Source organism: Tamandua tetradactyla, chromosome 6, assembly GCF_023851605.1.
Source record: "Tamandua tetradactyla isolate mTamTet1 chromosome 6, mTamTet1.pri, whole genome shotgun sequence".
Lineage (NCBI taxonomy): Eukaryota > Metazoa > Chordata > Mammalia > Pilosa > Myrmecophagidae > Tamandua > Tamandua tetradactyla.
In genome coordinates this window covers 178,476,426-178,495,463 of record NC_135332.1, presented here as the reverse complement: position 1 = coordinate 178,495,463, position 19,038 = coordinate 178,476,426, and the positions used below count along the sequence as shown (strand labels likewise).

The 19,038-nt window shown below is 43.2% G+C and overlaps 1 protein-coding gene across 7 annotated transcripts in view; it reads left to right on the top strand.

Annotated features, from left to right (window-relative positions):
• Positions 1–19,038, top strand: part of ZFAT (zinc finger and AT-hook domain containing) — a 271,981-nt gene that overhangs the window by 144,386 nt on the left and 108,557 nt on the right. For all 7 annotated transcript variants that reach the window (XM_077167748.1, XM_077167742.1, XM_077167743.1 and 4 more), the window contains 3 exons: positions 3,094–3,181; positions 4,762–4,911; positions 8,463–8,636. In XM_077167748.1, the coding sequence (XP_077023863.1) occupies positions 3,094–3,181; positions 4,762–4,911; positions 8,463–8,636 (412 nt within the window). The remainder of the gene's footprint in view (positions 1–3,093; positions 3,182–4,761; positions 4,912–8,462; positions 8,637–19,038) is intronic.

The following is a 19,038-nucleotide window of genomic DNA, read 5'->3' as shown; positions in this document are numbered from 1 at the left end:
GGCCCACCTGTCACAGCTTTCCCTTAGCATGGTGCCCGGCACAGACAGCGCCCTTTGATGTGTGAGGAATGAACTAGTGTATCCACACAGAATGGTTGGTGCCTCATATCCATGGGCCTTTTATTCCTGTGAAGTAGTTTGGAGTGGAGTCCCTTGCCTTTTTTTTTTTTTATTATTATTTTTAACTTGATGTCAAGTATTTTATATGTATATTTACTTATGTTCCAGTTACATATACTCAGGGGTGTGTGGAGTTGAACTTGGAATTCTCCATCCAATGCTAGTTGTTGATTTCAGGGATGTCCAGTTACTTGGGGGCCAGTCTGAATCCCACTAGGGCATAGACCAAGGTGAGCTTTTCCCAGAGCAGAGAGCTGGACTCTAAGTCTCGGCCCATGTGTGTTCCTGCACCCAGTGCCTCCTCTTCTTTTGTAGGGCCGTGCCTTGTTTTGAAGGCTGTTTCCATCTCAGTAAACACAGCTGGAAAGCTCTGAGGTCCAGGCTCTTTTACTGCCGTTGGGATGCAGCTTGCTCCCACAGTCTGCTTTGCCAGGAACTTTTTTGAACACCACTCTTTTTAAGTTAGTTTTGCCAGTTTGGGTTTTCATCTCCAATACAGAACTGAGGTTTTGAAAAAGAGATGAGTCCTGAGCACCCACTCTTCTCCCCACTCCCTTACCACTGCCTGTGTCCTTCTGACAGCCTTCAAAGGCATCAAGAAGTAAGGGCCCCTGATAAACTCTAAGATAAATTGCTTTCAGACTATCAGAGATTACATGAAAGAAAATCAGATAGCTAGGGCTCTGGGGAGATAATTCCTTCCAAACTCCGCTGAATGCTTCATCAACTCTGATGACAAGGACACTGACAGGCTGCCAGAGGTGGGGCCAGCCCTTCTCCAGGATGTCAGCTGGAGCCCAGGACTTCTTTCCAAAGTGGCACTGAATCTGACAATGATGGGGTAACCCCAGAGCGCAAAGGCAGGGCAGGATGGGGACAAATGGTCTCTGAGAAGCCCTGTGCCCCAGGCAGAATCTGGGCAGAGGGCTGTGGCATTGGCTGGCAGACTTCTGTTGCCATTTCGCAATTGAGGAAACTGAGGCACTGTGAGGTTATCTGCTCAAAGTTCCCCAGTTCTTAAGTGGTGAAACTAGGATTCGAACTCCGGAACTCTGAGCTCAAGTTTGCACTCTTGTCACTGTCTGTGGGGCCCAAAGCCTGGTTTGGATGTCCAGCTGTGCTTTCTGGTGGTGTGACCTCAGGCAAGTTCCTGAATGCCTGAGAAGTGGCGGTATGTGAAGCAGTTTGCATAGCACCTGGCATACAGTAAATTCTGCATCAACTGAAGTTATTATTATTATTATTATTATTGTGTTATTTAGTGGTGTGGGCAGAATGTGTTTAATTACATAATGCATATAAAGCTCTTTGTGCAATGCCAAGCTCACTGTAGGTGCTCAATAAATGGTAGAAATTAATCCTCCTACCAAATCTGGTGAGCATGGACCATGCTAACTAATATCCTACAGAACAGACTTTGGGAAACACAGCTCAGAGCATTTCCTTACACTTAATGCTTGTACATGTTTTTTTCTTTATTTATGTGACATGCATAGCTTTTCCCACCAGATATTGGCTCTGCTTGTGAGATTTGGGCTTGTAAACATTGTTAATCAGGTTGATGATGGCATATATGAGGCTGGTCACACTTTCAAAGCTTAGCTCTGGGTATTATTAGTGGTTTCTCTGCTTGACAGATGTACTCTGTTCATTGTCTTCCCTGATGGGAGAGCTGAGGGTGAGAAGGGAAATTAAGTCCTTGCCTATAGCCTCCAGTTTTCTTGATAACTAATACTTCCTCTCCCACCAGCTTCTGATGCATCTTTAGTATGTATAGAATTGACTCCAGCTGCTGCTCTTTTTTCCTTTCTTCTCTTACATACTGCTGGGAAAAATGGTAAAAGAAGTTGTAGTTGGGTCATTTACAAAACTTCTCCCCAGTTGAAGACATAATGCCTAGGTTACCTGTGTCAATGAAACTGGCAGCTTTGCAGAATGAGTTCCCTACCTGCGACCTCGGTGGGATGCAAGTCTTAGTGTTGTGGGAGGTGCCCTGGATGGCATCTGCATACTCAACCTCAGACACTGGTCCAACCTCTAGATAGAGATGGTGGCTCTGTCACTCTGGGCCTTAATTTCTTAATCTGTAAAGTGAGCATTATAATGCCTTTCATTCCAGAGTGGTTAGACTCTATAAGTTAGGCTGTTTATATGAAAACCCCATGCATACCATGCATTGAATTCTGGAGGAAATACAAGGAAATAATAGCTTCTGAGGTTGTGGAGCAGCACAGGTCTGTGTGGTAGACCACTTGACATCAAGCCCCACCCTTTCCTGGCTCTGCCACCTCCTCAGGACTGTTGCCATTAACCATCTCCCTCTTTTTTGAAATGAAGCTGATTACTGTTTTTCTACTCCTAAGCTCTCCGGTGTGCAGGGCCAGGTGGAGACTACATGTTACAGTGCTTGAGAAAGTGCACTGTGCTGTCTATCTAGTTTGGATGATGGTAGTGATGGTGGTGGTGATGATAATGATAGTGGTGATGATTGTGTTGGTGGTGGTGGTGGTGGCAGATGATGGTGGAATGATGGTGGTGATGATGATGATGGTGGTGATGATGAGGATGGTGATGGTGGTGGAGATATTGGTGATGGTGGTGATGATGATGATAGCGATGGTGGTGATGGTGGTGATGATGAGGATGGTGATGGTGGTGGAGATATTAGTGATGGTGGTGATGATGATAGCGATGGTGGTGATGGTGGTGGTGATGGTAATGATGGTGGTGATGATGAGGATGGTGATGGTGGTGGAGATATTGGTGATGGTGGTGATGGTGGTGGTGATCATGGTGGTGATGGTGATGGTGGTGGTGATGGTGATGGTGGTGGTGGTGGAGATGATGATGATGGTGGTGATGGCTATGATGGTGGTAGTGTAGTGGTGGTGGTAGCAATGGTAAGGGTGTTTTTTTCTCCAGAGCCCAAGTTCAAACAAGACAGTCAATTGATTATGCTCTCTTTCTGTTAAGGACAAAAGGAGTTATTCTTGTCCTGTGTGTGAAAAGTCTTTTTCAGAAGATCGATTGATAAAGTCACATATCAAGACCAACCATCCTGGTAAGGTTAAGCATTTTAGAGTAAAAGATCAATTTTTAACTTGTATTACATTTTTAACTTGTGTTAAATACAATGTTATATACCAGCTGCACTAAATGGAAGTGAAGAGGGATGAAGATATGAGCAAATTTAAGGGAAACAATTTGCTAGGGAGTTTATTTATGTATCTGTTTCAGTTTTCCCTTTTATTTGGTCTTCAGACATGTCTTTCCCCACCTGCTTGGATCTCAGGAATCTGTCCCTCCCCCTTTAAAGTGAACTTTGAATGCTTTAGATGGCTTGTATACTCTGCAGATGGCCCTAGATCCCAGCCCCCTCCCCCCCATTGCCCACACTGGGAGATGCTTGAGGGGGCTTCAGGCAATTGTCACCATATCCCCAGATCCCCAGACCCCCAGTGCCATGTCTCAGTGTAGGGTCTGAGCGAACAGGCAGGGGGCTTGGTTGAATAAATAAGTAATAAATAAGCACCTCTCCCTTTGCCCTTGTCCCTCTCCTCTTTTTTATTTTGTATCTGCTCTTAATGTTAGGGAGCTGCCTCAGTGATTGTAAGTGCTAAGAAATGGAGGACACATAATAGTGGAAGCACACCAGTACTCTTGGTTTGTCTGGGAACAGACTGGGGCTCCAGGCCTCCATCTATGCAGAAGCCACCTAGGTTATGTGATTCTCCAAATGCCATTCTGTCCTTCCCATGTTCATTGTGTCCTGTGTGAGCCAAAGACACTCATTCACACCAGTGACCTTTTTTCATGAACAGATGCTGGGCATTTTTTTGGTGATTATTTTAGACTTTTTATTATAGAAGATTTCATCATATACAAAAGTACACAACATTATATAAGGAACCCCCGTGTACCTAGAAGTTGGCTTCCACAGTTATCTGTGTTTTGTCAATGAAACTCTCACCCCCCACCCCACCTTCTTTTCTCCCAGAATATTTTAAAGCATATCCCAGACAACAGGTCATTTCCCCATAAAAACTTAGTATACATCGCAGGTAATAAGGATGTTTTTCAATAAACCACCATGCCACAATTTAAACAAGCAGAATTAATAGTAAATCCTTACGATCATTTAGTATTATTTAACTCATATGAAAATTTCCCCAGTTGGCACAAAGATTTTTTTTTTACAGTTTGATTCATATGAATTAAGATTCGGACCTTTTGGTTTTAGCTGTTAGATTGCTTAAGTCTCTTTTATTCTGTTAAGAGTGTGCCTCCCGAGACCCCTTTCTTTTCTGTGATGTTGATTTGTTAGAGAACTGGGTCACTTTTTTGGTGGACATTTTCACATTCTGCATTTGCCCCATTGCTGCCTTGTGATATTTTCTCCATTTTTTATATTTTTTATGAATGGATTTCTAGATCTGAAGCCCTATTAGATTCTGGCTTACCTTTTTAGACAAGAATCCTATTGTGTGACTCCATGAGACACATATCACCTTGATTTGCCTGCCCTCTTTAGTGAAGCTAAGGTTGGTCAGTGGCTTCAGGGGCTGTCACCAGGTTTTGTTTAAATGTAGCTTGAGTCAAAGTTCTTTGGCTGCTTCTCATGATCTCTTGCTTTTCTTCTAGAGGTCTCCATGAGCACTATTTCTGAGGTTCTTGGGAGGAGGGTTCAGCTGAAAGGGCTCATTGGAAAGCGAGCCATGAAATGTCCATACTGTGATTTCTATTTCATGAAGAATGGCTCAGACCTTCAGCGTCATATTTGGGCTCATGAAGGTGAGTATTCATGTTTCAAAATAGAACACTCTTTATTTTGTGCTTCTGTAGTTCATTTTGGGGGTATATTAGGAGGAAGTCATATCTTCGTGTCTCCTGCAATTAAAGTTTCTACAGCACACTGCGAGTGTGTCCACCAGCCATCTAGGGGCAGTGATTGAAGTCATTGCTTGTTTAGTTGCAAATACAGTGAGAAGATGTATGCACTTCATGGCCCCCGTCACAACTGGAGTTAGTGTAAATCACTATGGCTCTCCACTAGAACATACATTTCCTGAGAAAAGAAACTGCCCGTCTTATTCACGGCAGTAATTCTGGTGCCTACCATATTTTTTTGGTAGTAGGTATTGAATTAGTGTTTGTAGAATGAGTGAATGGAGGTGAGGAGGACAGCAGGGAACCCTTTGACTTCAGCAGTATAGAGTGTTCGTGGTGTGGAGGAAGAATTCATAGACGAGCAAGAGGAGGTGGGGTAGTGGAGGGGACAGATGTAGGCTGTGCTTCTGGGGTGCTTGACTGTGAAGGGAAATGTGTGGGAGCCTGTTTCTGGGGCTTTGGGAAGTTGTAAATCAAGATACAGTTCAAGTCAAGAGGCCATAGACTTTGTTTATCTTTCTGGATAGGCAGGTGGCCCTCTTGGCTGAGCATAGGAGCCAGGGGAGCAGAGAAAAGTCCTCCTGAGATCTTGTGTCAGGTCCCTTCCTGCCAGTTAGGAAGCTGGAGTGTGGCCAAGAGGAGAATAGGCGCATTCCTGAGGGAGGAGGAAACAAAGGATTAAACAGACGTTTTTTGTGATGTCTGACAGAAATGACTCCTTTATAGGCTTTAGGGAAGGAATTTTAGGAGGGAGAACAGGAGCTGATGGGATAGGAACCCGAGAAGGCAAAAGGAGTTGAGATCAAAAGCCCAGGTTGACAGATGTTTTCCACACCAACATTTGTTGACCACTTATTGGAAGCCAGGCAGAGTACAGAGCACTTTACCCACGTTGTCTGAGTCAGTACCGTCAACAAGGCAGGTGCTGTACTGCGCCCATTCTACCCAACGTCCCACAGAGATAAGTGGCAGAACTAGGATTTGGACCCATGCCATCTGATTGCAGAAGCCCCCTCTTCCCCTCTCCACGTAATTATGACAGACAGAGGCACTTCATATGCTGAAATGTAGGGAACGGGGAGGGTGGTGGCAGGTATATGCCTACATGGGATGTTTCATTGTCACCAAGTTGAGGACCTTCATACCCAGTGTGCAGTGTTCTCCTCACTCAAGGAGACAGAAGCGTTTGCCAAGAGGGCAGGGGATTGGGGCGTCGAAGCATTTGCGGGGCTGAGTAGGGACTTGGAAGGACTTCACTGGAAGCCCAGAAAGCCCTAAGTAGGCTGAAGGTCATGTATTTGGATTTGAAAAGTCGCCAGACTATAATTCTGTTTGGGTGTAAAGAATGCATGCTGTGGAATGAGAGTTAAACTGGACGCAAATCCTGCTCTCACCACTTGCAAGTTGTTTGACTTAGGACAAATAATTTTATTGCTCTCAACCTCAGTTTACTCAGCTATAAAATGGGAATAAAAACTACTTGACAATTTGTTATATGGATCAATGAGTTATTTATAAACACCCCTCAGTAGCATATATTTGGTACTCAATGCATGATTGCTATTCTAGTTATAGAATAAATGTGTGTTTAACATTTTAAAGTAAAGTAATATTTTAAACAACTTCAGAATTCTGAAAAGATTCAGAAAGCCAAAGACTGTTACTTTTCGTTTCTTGCCTAAAAATGTAAAGGTATCCTGGGACTTTTGTTATTGTATTTTTTCACTCATCTATGACTTTTCTGTATGATGGCAGAATCACAAAGGGAAAAGTATATCTGTTCACATAGTGCAATGAGCAGGGTTCTTTGGAACTGAAACCTGCACTGAAGCTATCCCTTTTTTTTATGATGCTCTCAAAATGAAACATGGATAATAGCTGTAGTCATAGTAACCAGCCATGGTGTAGAACTTTTTGCACAAACATAAGGTTTGCTCCTCAGAGAATCTCTAAGTTGGTTCATGGTTATATAATGGGAAAGTAATGGACTTGGGATGGATCCACCACAGCAGGTCTAAATATTAGCTCTTGGGGAATAAAAACGATGTGTATAGAGAGCAGAAAAATGTCTTAGTTACATCCCTGTGGGGGAACACCATGCACCTGATTGTTTAGCAGTTTTGTGATGGCTCGTTTATTTATAGCAGCCTTTGGAGGTGACGGTGAGACCATGTTGGGCACAGAGCGGTTAAGGTAACTTCCCCAAGGTTGCGCAGCTGGCAGGTAGGAGGGCGAGCTCTTGAGTGGAAATATGTCTGCTTCAGGGTCTGTGTCTTTACTTTGCTCTTCTCCTTCCAGTTGTGATAGGAACAGAAATTAGGGGTTTGGCTTCTGTGGGATTGTGAGGACATATCTGCATTCTTGAATTTTTTGAATTTTTTAGAAGACACCTTGGCAGCTAGTCTCAGAATATAATTCAAATGTTAATCCGTGTATGAAGACCCCATTACCAGGCCGCGTCCTGCCTTAGTGCAGTGTGTGTGTGTGGTCTTCTCCTCCCTGGTGGGAATAGGCCCTGCTCCATCTGTGGCTCTGACCTAGTGTTAAAAGGACTGGTCAGGTGAACTGTGATAGAAAATGATGCTGCTCCGCCTGGTTTAGTGCCCAGGCTGTGACTCTGCCCTCATGAGAGTGTGTTCTAAGTCACCAGCCCAGAGCAGGCCCAGCAGTTTCGTGGGGAGGTGGTTCCTGATCCCATCATTTTACAGACTGGGAACCAGATCCAAACACTGGTTCAGGGTTACAACAGCTCCTTGGTGCATGTGGTCAGATTATCACTCTCCTGTCCAGAAACCCCACCCACACTGGCCTCTGCATGGGCCATAAAGCACTTCCTCCCACAGCCACTTGGCCTGTGTGTACATCTCAGCTTGGTGCCCTGGGCAGGCCCCCAGCCCCTTTAAAGCCAGGGTGTCCTCAGCTGCAAAATCAGCCCAAGAACAGCAGCAGCATCTTCCCTTAATGTTTGTAAAGCTCTGGTGAAGCGAAATGTGCTTACAAGTCTATTACGATATTTCACCCGGGGGCCTGATGCCATTTGCTTTTGTGAAAATTCTTGGTTCCTTTCATTTTGTTCAGTTTAACGCAGTTCACTTGAATTTAGTGGCTATCTGCTGTGTAAGTTATGCAGAGTTGCTGCCCTCACTGGGGTCCCAGGTTATGGGGAGAGGCAGATGTGAGCAGCTCATGGTCCGGTGCTGGGATTGTTAATAGGAGAGAGTTTCAGGATTTGGGACCATTGATAGGGGAGCAAAGACTTCAGCTTGAGAAGGTGTAGAGTGGAGATACATGGCAGACCAGGAAGGCAGGGCCTTCCAGGTGGGGGACAGCATGGGTGAAAGCGTGGCAGTGGGGGAGTTGTGGCATGTTTATTCAAAAGGGATATAGATATATTCCTTCGGAGGCACGCACACATGCATTCATATATATAATGTGTACACATCCTCCCCCCGTAGGTGTGAAACCCTTCAAATGTTCTCTGTGTGAGTATGCCACGCGCAGCAAGAGTAACCTCAAAGCTCATATGAATCGTCACAGCACTGAGAAAACCCACCTATGTGACATGTGTGGCAAGAAATTCAAATCGAAAGGGACGTTGAAAAGCCACAAGCTGCTTCACACTGCTGATGGTGAGTGAATGATTCCAAAGTGAGCTTTTTTTCTTCCAAAGATATGGTTTGAAGCTGACATTCCAAGCCCAGCAGAAACTGTCAGTATCCTAGGAGGCTGGAAAAAGCAGATATCTTGTAGATTTCCCGTTCTACAAGAGAGCAGTGAAGACCTGGCCTCTCGTACCCACTACCATCCTCAGCGCGAGGGGCCATGCCTGAACTCAGACAGACACCTGAGGAATCCTTGCTGAGTGTGTGTGGTGGCGGTGGGCGCAGAAGGTGACACTGCTTTGGGAAACAAAGCCTTGATGCATGGTTCTGGAAGTTTCTATCCTCTTCATACCTCCCTCTCCCTGCATCCTGAGCATCTTGAGGCCAGAGCACACCTGGCCTTACTTTTTAAGTAGATGCTGTCATTATCCAAGACACTCAGGATTCTGATATCCAGTCCACAACGGGCCTCGGCGTAAAATACAAACAACATTTGGGCACATTTGGCCTTGATGAAATATGCTTAAACGGAACTCTAATTTTATCGTCAGTCGATTTCTTACTGTTGGCCAGCTGTGAAGGTCGCCCTAGGATACGAGGTCAGTGAGGAGCAGCTGCCTCTGAGGAGCTCGTGCTCTAGCTAGGAGGTGAGAGCAGCGTGCAGGCGTGGTGAAGGGAGAGGCGTGATGGAGGGCCGGGCAGGAGGGTCGGATCGCCGTGGGCTAGAGGGTTCGTGGGCGGAGCGGGCGGCGGCCAGGGAAGGCCTCCTGGTGATGGCCAGAGAGAGAGAACGAAGGTACACAGGCAGCCCCGCTATAGTAGATATTTATAAATGTCCATTTTACTGTAAACCCCGAATTGTGTGAAGAACTTGGGAATGCTCTATGTAGCAAGATAGGTAAATAATTTATAAATAAACTATATAGTACCAAAATTGGAGTTCATTATAAAAGCCAAAGTGATTTCAACAAGGATTTGTGATACCATTGCTTAGAGGGTGATGCCCCCAGCAGGTCCTGCTTAGACTTGAGGAATGTTCTGGGGAACCAGTTGTGTGTGTGCATGGACACTGGTTGCTGGCGTTGGTTGCACCCTGAGCAAATCCTTGGATCCCTCAGACTCAAAGTAGAGAGGCTAAATGCCTGGATGGCACTTGTCAGAGTGAAGGATCAAGGCTTGCACAAGGTGGAAAGAAAGCTAAAGCCAAATTATTAAAACTTAAACAGTGCTCAGTCAATTAAAAACATTCATAACCCAAATCACTAAAAATACGAAACAGTGAAGCAGTCATATCCTGACTAATGAAAGCCTTCAGTGAATTCTCCACCTCCCCGAACAGCCTTACTGATCTCTCAGCTGTCTGGACATTTAGGTAAGAACTGTAATTCTTTTCTTCTTTTTTTAAATTCAGTTTCAGTAAGATATATTCACGCACCATATAATCCATCCAAAGCATACAATCAATGGCTCACAGTATCATCATATACCACGATCAGTTTTAGAATATTATTTTCATTACTCCAAGAAAAGAAATAAAAATAAAAAAGAAACCCCAAAACATCCCAGACCCCTTCCCTCCCCATTATTATTATTTTTTTTAATAGTTTTATTCACACACATACAGTCCATCTGAAGTGTGTAATCAATGGCTCTTGGTAAAATCAAATAGTTATGTATTTACCACTACAGTTATTATGAGAACATTCAGATGTCTTCCAAAGGAAAAAATCTCATATCCTTTAAATCTTCTTATTATTGACATTTAGTTTTGGTACAGTGCCTTTGTTACAGTTGATGAAAGAATGTTACAGTGTTACTGTTCATTAGGGACCTTAGTTTATAGTAATTGTATTTTTCCCACACCTTGTATAGTGACATACATTTGTTCTAGTTCGTGTAAGGACTTTCTTATGTTTATAGAATTACCCATCATACTGTCCACTCTAGATTTCGCTGTTACAAGTTCCAGTTTTTCTCCTCTAGCTTTCCTTCTGGTGGCCTGCATGACTCTAGCCTTCCTCTTTCAACCGTCCTTACACTCAGCTTTGCTCATTACGCTGAGAGTGCTGTGCTCCCCTCACACCGTATTGTGCTGTCCATTTCCGAACCTTACAATCAACCTTATTGAACATTCTGTACGCATTAAATATCAATTGCCCAATCTTTGCCCTCTTTCTACCTCCTGATAACCTTTGCTTTCTACTTTAATGCTCAGAGTTTGCTCATGATAGTTAGTTCATATTAGTGAGATCATACAGTATCTGTCCTTTTTCTTCTGGCTTACTTAGCTCAATATAATGTCCTCAAGGTTCATTCCCCTAGTTGCATGCTCCACAACTTCATTCCTTTATTCCTTTCTGCAGCTGCACAGTATTCCATTGCATGTATACGCCACAGCTCATGAATTGCTGGACCTTTGGCCACTTCCATCCATTGGCAGTTGTGAATAATACCACCATATCCATTGGTATGCAAATGTCTGATCGTGTCCCTACTTTCAGTTCTTCCGAAAACACACCTAATTATTGGACTGCTAGGTAATATGGCAATTCTATACTGAGCTTCCTGAGGAACTACTACCCCACCCTCCATAGGAGCTTCACAATTAAGAATTGTATTTCTTGACTGACAGCACATCACTCAGTGATGTCCTAATGTAATATTGCCAGTAACATAGAGCAGCTGTCCCTGCTGTGTCTCTGTGGCCTCCTGCTGCCGGGGGACTGGGCTCTGTGCTCAGAGGCTTCTGGGAGAGGGGAAGCTGCCTAAATGGGCAGAGCCCGGACTGGCAGTTGTGGGAGGTGGAGGGGTGGAAGGATGGGGTCCTTGTGAGTCACACTATCAAGGGATCACAGTGGCCCATCAGCATCCCTGCCCGTCAGTGTACTCGCTTCTCCAGGTTCTGGGCAGGAGAGGGGATTCAGGTGAGCAAAGGTGCTTTCTGCAGTCAAGAGCAGTGAAACGATCTTCCTGAAAGGGAAAGGCCTCTTGAGCAGTGTGGAATATTTTCAAAAAAAAAACATTGGATTTCTAAAAAAAATTTGCATTATTTCTCTCGATCCCCACCCCCCACCCAATACTTTTGGAGGGTTACTGTTATTTTCTAACACTCATCAGTCTGCGAAGAAGGGGATCTGTTATCAAATGCGATAAGACCACTGGAAGAGGGGCATACCTTGGGGCCAACTTTCTTCCCTACTTTGGGCTTTGGTTTTGTTAATCTGCAAAATAAGGGAACGAGACCTTAATATGTCTTGGGTCTCTTTTAGCATTAATGTTTTATGATACTCAGAGGCAAGGATCACAAAGGAATGGAAGTGTATGAGGTGCTAATTTAGTTTTATACTTTCTCTAGAACAGCCATAGCACATTCCTTATATTTTCCTTTTCATGCTTACCGTAGTCTTATGTTTTCTTGAGGACTGGCTTGGTAAGTAGAATACTGGCTCACAGACCAGGTGCCCTAATCCTACTGATTATCTGTTATGTAGCTTCCGGCATGTGATAAGCTATTTTTTTCCTTTTTTAATTTTAATTTTTTTCCACAATAATAAATAATACATGTTTATTATAGAATCTTTGAAAAAGATTTATTTAGGTCTCTTGCTCATTTTTTTATAGTGCTATTTTGTTGATTTCTAAGAAGCAAATATTTATCTGTAATTTATCATTTGCTTTTAAATTTTATGGTACTTTAATATATACAGAATTGAACAACTTTGGTGTTTAAATTTATAGATCTTTATGTTTATTTCTTCCTTGATTTCTCTATAGTAAAATAAACCTCCCCATTTTTGAAGGAAATTCTTTTATGTTTTCTTCAAGCTTAATCTTATGATTTCTTCAGATTCATAAGAAATGTAATATTCTTGAAATTTATTTTGGTGTATGGTGTGCAGTAGGAATATTTGTTTCTAAACAGTTGTCAGTTGATTCAGCGTATTTACAGATGTTTCAATGTTAATTTGAAATGCCAAAGTTTCCCAAGATGGGTCTAATTCTTGGCTCATGATCTGTTTCAATGATCTTTCTTCTAAATGTATTGTTTTGTATGACCTTGTTTTAATAATTATAATTACACAATATGCATTATTTGTTTTCTTTTAATTTTTTTTCCTCAACATGTTTTAGTTTCTTTTCCATTTAATTATTACTCTTTTGGATAAACATTGGAATTGTTTGGTCAAATTATGAAAAATAATTTCTCCCCTGTAAATGCAGGGTCCTACCTCTCTCCCCAAGTCTTGTGAGCCATTTGACAACATCTGTAACATGCCATGAATTCACTGGAGAAATATGCTCAGGTTAATTATTTGGTTGTCTTGTTGAGGCTCCTTGCTTTTAACCAGAGAACAGTGCTTTAAAGACTGCCTGAAATTATTTGGCCTTAATTGTGTTTACAGTATCAGTAATAGTCCACTAGGCTGTTCCTTAAAGAAGCCATGTGGGAAAGGATAGAGTCCAGAAGACCTGGATTTGAGTCTTATCTGCCACTTCCTGGAGTAACCTTGATCAGATTACTTCTCTCAGCCTCAGTTTCCTCATCAGTAAGGTGGAGATAATTTATACCCCTTTGCTTAGTGGGTTTGAGGATCAAATGATAGGAAAATATAGCCCATACTCACTGGATTTTCTCCTGCTTTTCTGGATGCTCCTTCTCAGTCTCCTTTCCTGGTCTTTCGGTCCGTTGGCCTCCTTTCTTTCTATACTCACACCAGAGGTAATCTTGTCCAATCTCATGGCTTTAAACTAATTCTATATTGACGCCTTCTGTGCTGGTTTGAAACTGTTATGGACCTCAGAAAAGCCATGTTCTTTTAATCCTAATCCAACCTTGTGAGGACAGACCTATTGCCGGGTGGGACGTTTTGATGTTTTTTTTCCATGGAGATGTGGCACACCCAGTTATGGGTGGGACCTTTTGATTAGATTGTTTCCATGGAGAAGTGGGTGCCACCTAATTGTGGGTGGCACCTTTAATTAGATGGAGATGTGACCCTGCCCATTCGAGGTAGGTCTTAATTAGTTTACTGAGGTCCTTAAAATAACTGACATGGAGGGAAGAAAAATGAAACCAGAACAGATTTTGGTACTGAGAGTGGGATGCTTTGGTTTGCAAATGCCAAACATGTTGGAATGGCTTTTTGCATGAATAAGGGGAAGATTCTGTAAGAATTGTGAGGCGCTGAATGGGAAAGGCCTGCACTGCTTTGAAAAGCCTAGTAGTAGAAATATGTATGCTAAAGATTCTTCCAATAAGGCCTTAGACAGAAATGATGAATGTATCATTGCAAACTGGAAAGAAAGTAATCCTTGTTTTAAAGTGGCAGAGAATTTGCCAAAATTGAATCCTGATGTTGGATTGAAGGTAGAATTTGAAGGCAATGAGCTTGAATACCTAGCTGAGGAAACTTCCAAACTAAATGAGGAAAATGCAGCCTGGCTTCTCCTTGCAACTTACAGTAAAATGCAACAGAAAGGGTTAAGCTGAAGAATGAGCTCTTAGAGACAAAGAAACAAGAAATTGATGGTCTGGAAAATTTGGGCTTCTAGAAAATGAGACTCAAGAGTCTAAAGTTCTTCGTGAGAATTTAAGCAAATATGGAAGCAGTTAGCCATTACAGGACAAGCAAGGATTGGAGATTGAGTTATCCAGAAGGGATCTGTGGAAAGTCCTATTGTGTGATGGATCTGACCCCTCTATGTTATGTGCCAAGTCAACACATTTGTTGTGAGATCTATATAAATGGAAACACTGCCAGCCTGGACTGAAAGGGACAGAGAAGGGATAAATTGAAGGAGAAATTACTTTAAAGGCAGAACCATGGATGCTAGACTCTGGAACCGGAAAATCGCAGGCCTGGGGAGCAGTTCCACCCATGGACATGGAAGGGGTTAGTCTGACAGGGAGGCAGAGGGCGGGCAGGAAAGTGTTGCTGTCTTGGGCCTCAGAGTAGGTGGAGCACATTCTCTGGGGACTGGGGAGCCTTGCTGCCACCCCACCGTTCTGAAGGGGTTGAGCATGTGCCCGGGAGATGGAAGAAAGTCCAGGGGCTGCCCCAATAGTTGAAGGGGGTGGAGCTGAGAAAAAGGTGGTTTTCCTTCAGTGTTGCAACCCTCCTCCCAGTGTTTGGAAAGAACAGTGCCACTGCATAAGTCCTTGGAAAGGGAGGAACTGCCGCTCTCTCAAGCCCCGAGGAGAGTTTGAAATCATCTAATAGAGTTTGCCTTGCAGGTTTTTGGAACTGTTTGGGTCTGATGACCCCTTTTTCCTTTCAGTTTTTCCTTATGGCAGTGGAAATGTCTGTCCTATGACTGTCCCGCCTTTATACATTGAAGCAGACAACTTGTTCTGGATCCACAGCCAGAGAAGAATTTCTGCCTTAGCACAGACCGTGCCTGTAACTGACTTTGATGAAATTTTGTACTGTTTTTGACTTGGTATTGTATTTGTATTGTTACTGAAATGGTGTAAGGCTTTTGTAATATTGTGATGGAATGCCATGTATTTTGTATGTGGAAAGAAAACATCTTTTTTGGAGTCCAGAAGGCAGACTGTGCTGGTTTGAAACTGTTATGTACCCCAGAAAAACCATGCACATTTAATCCTAATCCAATCTTGTGGGGCCAAACCTACTTATGTTGGGTGGGACCTTTTGATTGGGTTGTTTCCATGGAGATGTGTCCCATTCAGTTGTCAGTGGGTCCTTTAGATTAGATTGTTTTCATGGGAATGTGACCCACACAGTGTGGGTGGGACCTTTTGATTAGCTGGAGATGTGACCTGGCCCATTGGTGGTAGGTCTTAATTAATTAGTTTACTGGAGTTCTTAAAACAACTGACATGGAGAGCAGAGAAATGAAACCGAAACAGCTTCCAAGTTCATACGTTCAGCTCAGTCCTCTCCTCTGAGCTCCAGGCCTACATCTACAAATATCCACTCCACATCTGCCTTTGGATGTCTAAAAGGCACCTCATACCAAATATGTTCAGTGGTGAGCTCCGGCTCTTCCCCTGCATACCTGTATCTCCTGTGGCCCAGGGATTGCAAAGCTTTGTCTGTAAGGAGACAGGAAAAACTTGAGGCTTTGCCAGCCACATATGGTCTCTCTTGCATAATCATTGCATCATTGTTGTCCTCTTATTTTTGTTTTATTTTTACAAACCTTTTGTTTTGGTGTAAAAACCAGGCAAAAACAGCTTACAGGCTAGATTTGGTCATCAGACTGTAAACAGTCTGGGCTACTCCAATTCAGTAAATAGCAATTCCTTTTCAATTGCTTGGGCCAGAAAAGCCTGGGGTCAGTCTCGACTCTCATTCACAGCCATATCTGGTCCTTTAGCAGATCTTGTATGTTCTCTCTTCAGCATAATCCAGAATTCTACCACTTCTCATCACCCCACCTGGCTCCATTTTAACCACTTTCTTGTGCAGTCAGCGATAATAATTGCATTCACAGTGTTGTGTTACTGTCATCACCATCGATTACCAAAACTCTTTCCTCAACTCAAACAGAAACTCTGTATCCATTAAGCAATAAATCCTCATTCCCTCTCCCTATGGCCCTGGGAACCTCTGAACTACTTTCTGTCTCTACGCATCTCCTTATTCTAGATATTTCATTTAAGTGGAATATATGTTATTTTGTGTGTAGCTGTCCAACGTGATGTCTTGAAGGTTCATCCTTATTGTAGCACATACTCACCTATTCCTTGTAGAGCTGAGTAACATTCCACTGTATGTATATCCCACATTTTGTTCATTCTCCTTCTGATGGTTTTGCCTTCATTCTTGCATTAGCCTTCTAACTGACCTTCCTTCTTCTACCCTTGTCCCCTATAGCTATTTTCAACACAACAGCCAGAGTGATTCTGCTGAAACAAATATCAGGTCATCCTCTGTCTGGAATCTTCCTGTGTATCTTCAGTTATTGGGAGTAGAAGGCCAAATCCTTACTAGGGTTTGTCTGACCCTCCTACTCCAGCACACCATCTCTTTGACTGTCTCCTTCTCTTCTCCCACCGGCAGTAATCTCCCCAGACATGTGGAGCTCCTGCTGTTCCTCCAGTCTACGAGGCACATGCCCTTCCTGGAGCATATGCTTCAATCCATCCCTCTACCAGCCAGGCTCTTTCCTGCAATGCCTCGATGTGGACTTCGTTCATGTCCTCCAGCCTTCACTCGAGTCACCGTCTCAGGGAAGCCTTCCCGGGTGGCCGTATCTAAATCTTATAACCCCAGTTCCCATCTGTTTCTTGTCTTTTTCTTCTCTTCTTTCTCCAGTGTACAACAGTGTCCTTATCATTTTTTGTCTCTACCATTAGAATTCTCCAGAGTTCAGACTTGCCAAACTTCATAGTCACGAGTCAATTCCTGTAATAAATCTATATATATATTTATTTCCTGTTCCATCTGTTTCTCTGGAGAATTCTGACTAATACATTTTTTTGATGCAAGAACTTCAGGTCCAGCTGTTGCAAATACCTACAACGTGGAAACAGCTCTGAAATTGGGTAACGGGTAAAGGCTGGATGAATTGTGAGGCGTGCTTGATAGGAAAAGCCTAGATTGCTTTGATGAACTGTTGGTAGAAATATGGATGCTAAAAGTTCTTCCACTGAGGCCTTAGAAGATACTTAGAAGATACACACCCATAACTGGTTTTGATGAGACTTTTTACTTAGCATTGTTACCGAAATGAGTTAAGGCTTCTGGGATATTGTGATGGAGTGAATGTATTATACATGTCTTTTTGGGGTCCTGAGAGCGGATTATGATGGCATGGAGCTGTGTACCCCAGAATAACATGTACTTACACTTATTCCATTCCTGTGGGTGTGAACCCATGTATAAAGGACTTTTGATGAGGCTACTTCAGTTAAGGTGTGGCCCAGCTGAGTTAGGGTGGCTGGAAAGGCCAGAGAGAGAGAGAGAGAGAGAGAGAGAGAGAGAGAAAGCCATTGGGATCAGCCAGAAGCTGAGCAGAAGAGAAAATAGAGGCCGCCATGTGCATGGCCATGTGACAGAAAAGCCGAGGAGTGAGGGCCACCCACAGGTATGCCCAGCATGCCACAGTCTTTCGGGAGAAAGCATCGCTTGATGACACCCTGATTTTGGACTTCTCCTGGCCTCAAACTATGAGCCGATAAATTCCCATTGTTTAAGCCAGCCCATTGCCTGGTACCTACTTTTAGCAATGAGGAAACAAAAAGATAGTTATGTTAACTCAAGCACTGGGTATTAGATATTTTTAAATATGGTAGAGGAACTCACATTAAATTTATCTTCTTGGGCATCTTTTCATGAAATTAAAAAAAAAATCCCATGGAAAGGAATTGAGTAATTATCCTCCCATTTACCTGCTTGCAAATTTAATTTTTCACATTTGTCAGCTTCTTATAAAGTGTTGTGTCCCTGTTCATTGCATTCCTATTTCCCAAAGAAACTCATTACTGTAAAGGGTAGGTTGGTCTAGGTTAAACATTTCAGTTAAAAAGTTTTGCCAGTCAGTATATACAGAGAGAAATTGATCTGCAGAGGGTCAGATTAAGCCCTTTGCATGTGTGCTAGCAGTGTGTAAGGATTCAATGCGTAAATTCTACTGCAAGACATTTCTCCTTTTTTTCACTTTTAAAAGGACCTAGATGTGATGTGCTGTCTAGAAGGTTGGTATGTGACTGCCGACCTGTGTCATACGTGGAAGGTAAACTAGTCTAGTGCTTCCGCGTCATGTAACCAGACTGGAATTCTCTAATCATGAAATAAAAAGCTCTTAACTTCAGTACTAATTCCTTTGGGTTTTCCTTCTTACCCCCAACCCATCCTGCCTCCTGCACTTGAGATACAAGGAAATTTTCTTGTAAAATTTATGAAGAGGAATTATCCAGGCTTCAAGTACCCTTGTATAGGTAATAGACAAGTGGGGAGTTGACTGTGGAAATTAGGTCTAAGTGGAGGAAGTATCTCCACCCCTCGCCCCTTCCTCAGCTTATAATAAAAGATGCACTGCAACACTTTGACATATTCTAAGAGATGTAAAAATAGATTTTTAAAAAAAGTTATAGCCTCTAAAAAGCAAAATCGCTGTAGGATAAAGTAGCTTTACTTGCCCCAAGGTTTCTCACTTCCAGAATCACAATGCTGTAGAACCTGGAAGTAAATAGGAAAAAGTACCTGAGCAGGCACCTTGGTTGATCCTGCCAAGTTCATGTACAAAGCTCAGGCCCTTTCTGTGGCATCCTTGTCCCTCTCACTTCCCTTCCCTTCACCCTGGGGTAGGGGACGGAAGTGAGGACAACTACCATGTTCAGAGTGGGCTCACTCCTTGTCTTTATGGTGGTCCCTGGGTAAAGGGCAGGGGAGGGTCGGCCTGATTTCAAGGCCTGGGGATGTCATTTTATAGGTGCATCCTGTTTGGGCCTTCATGA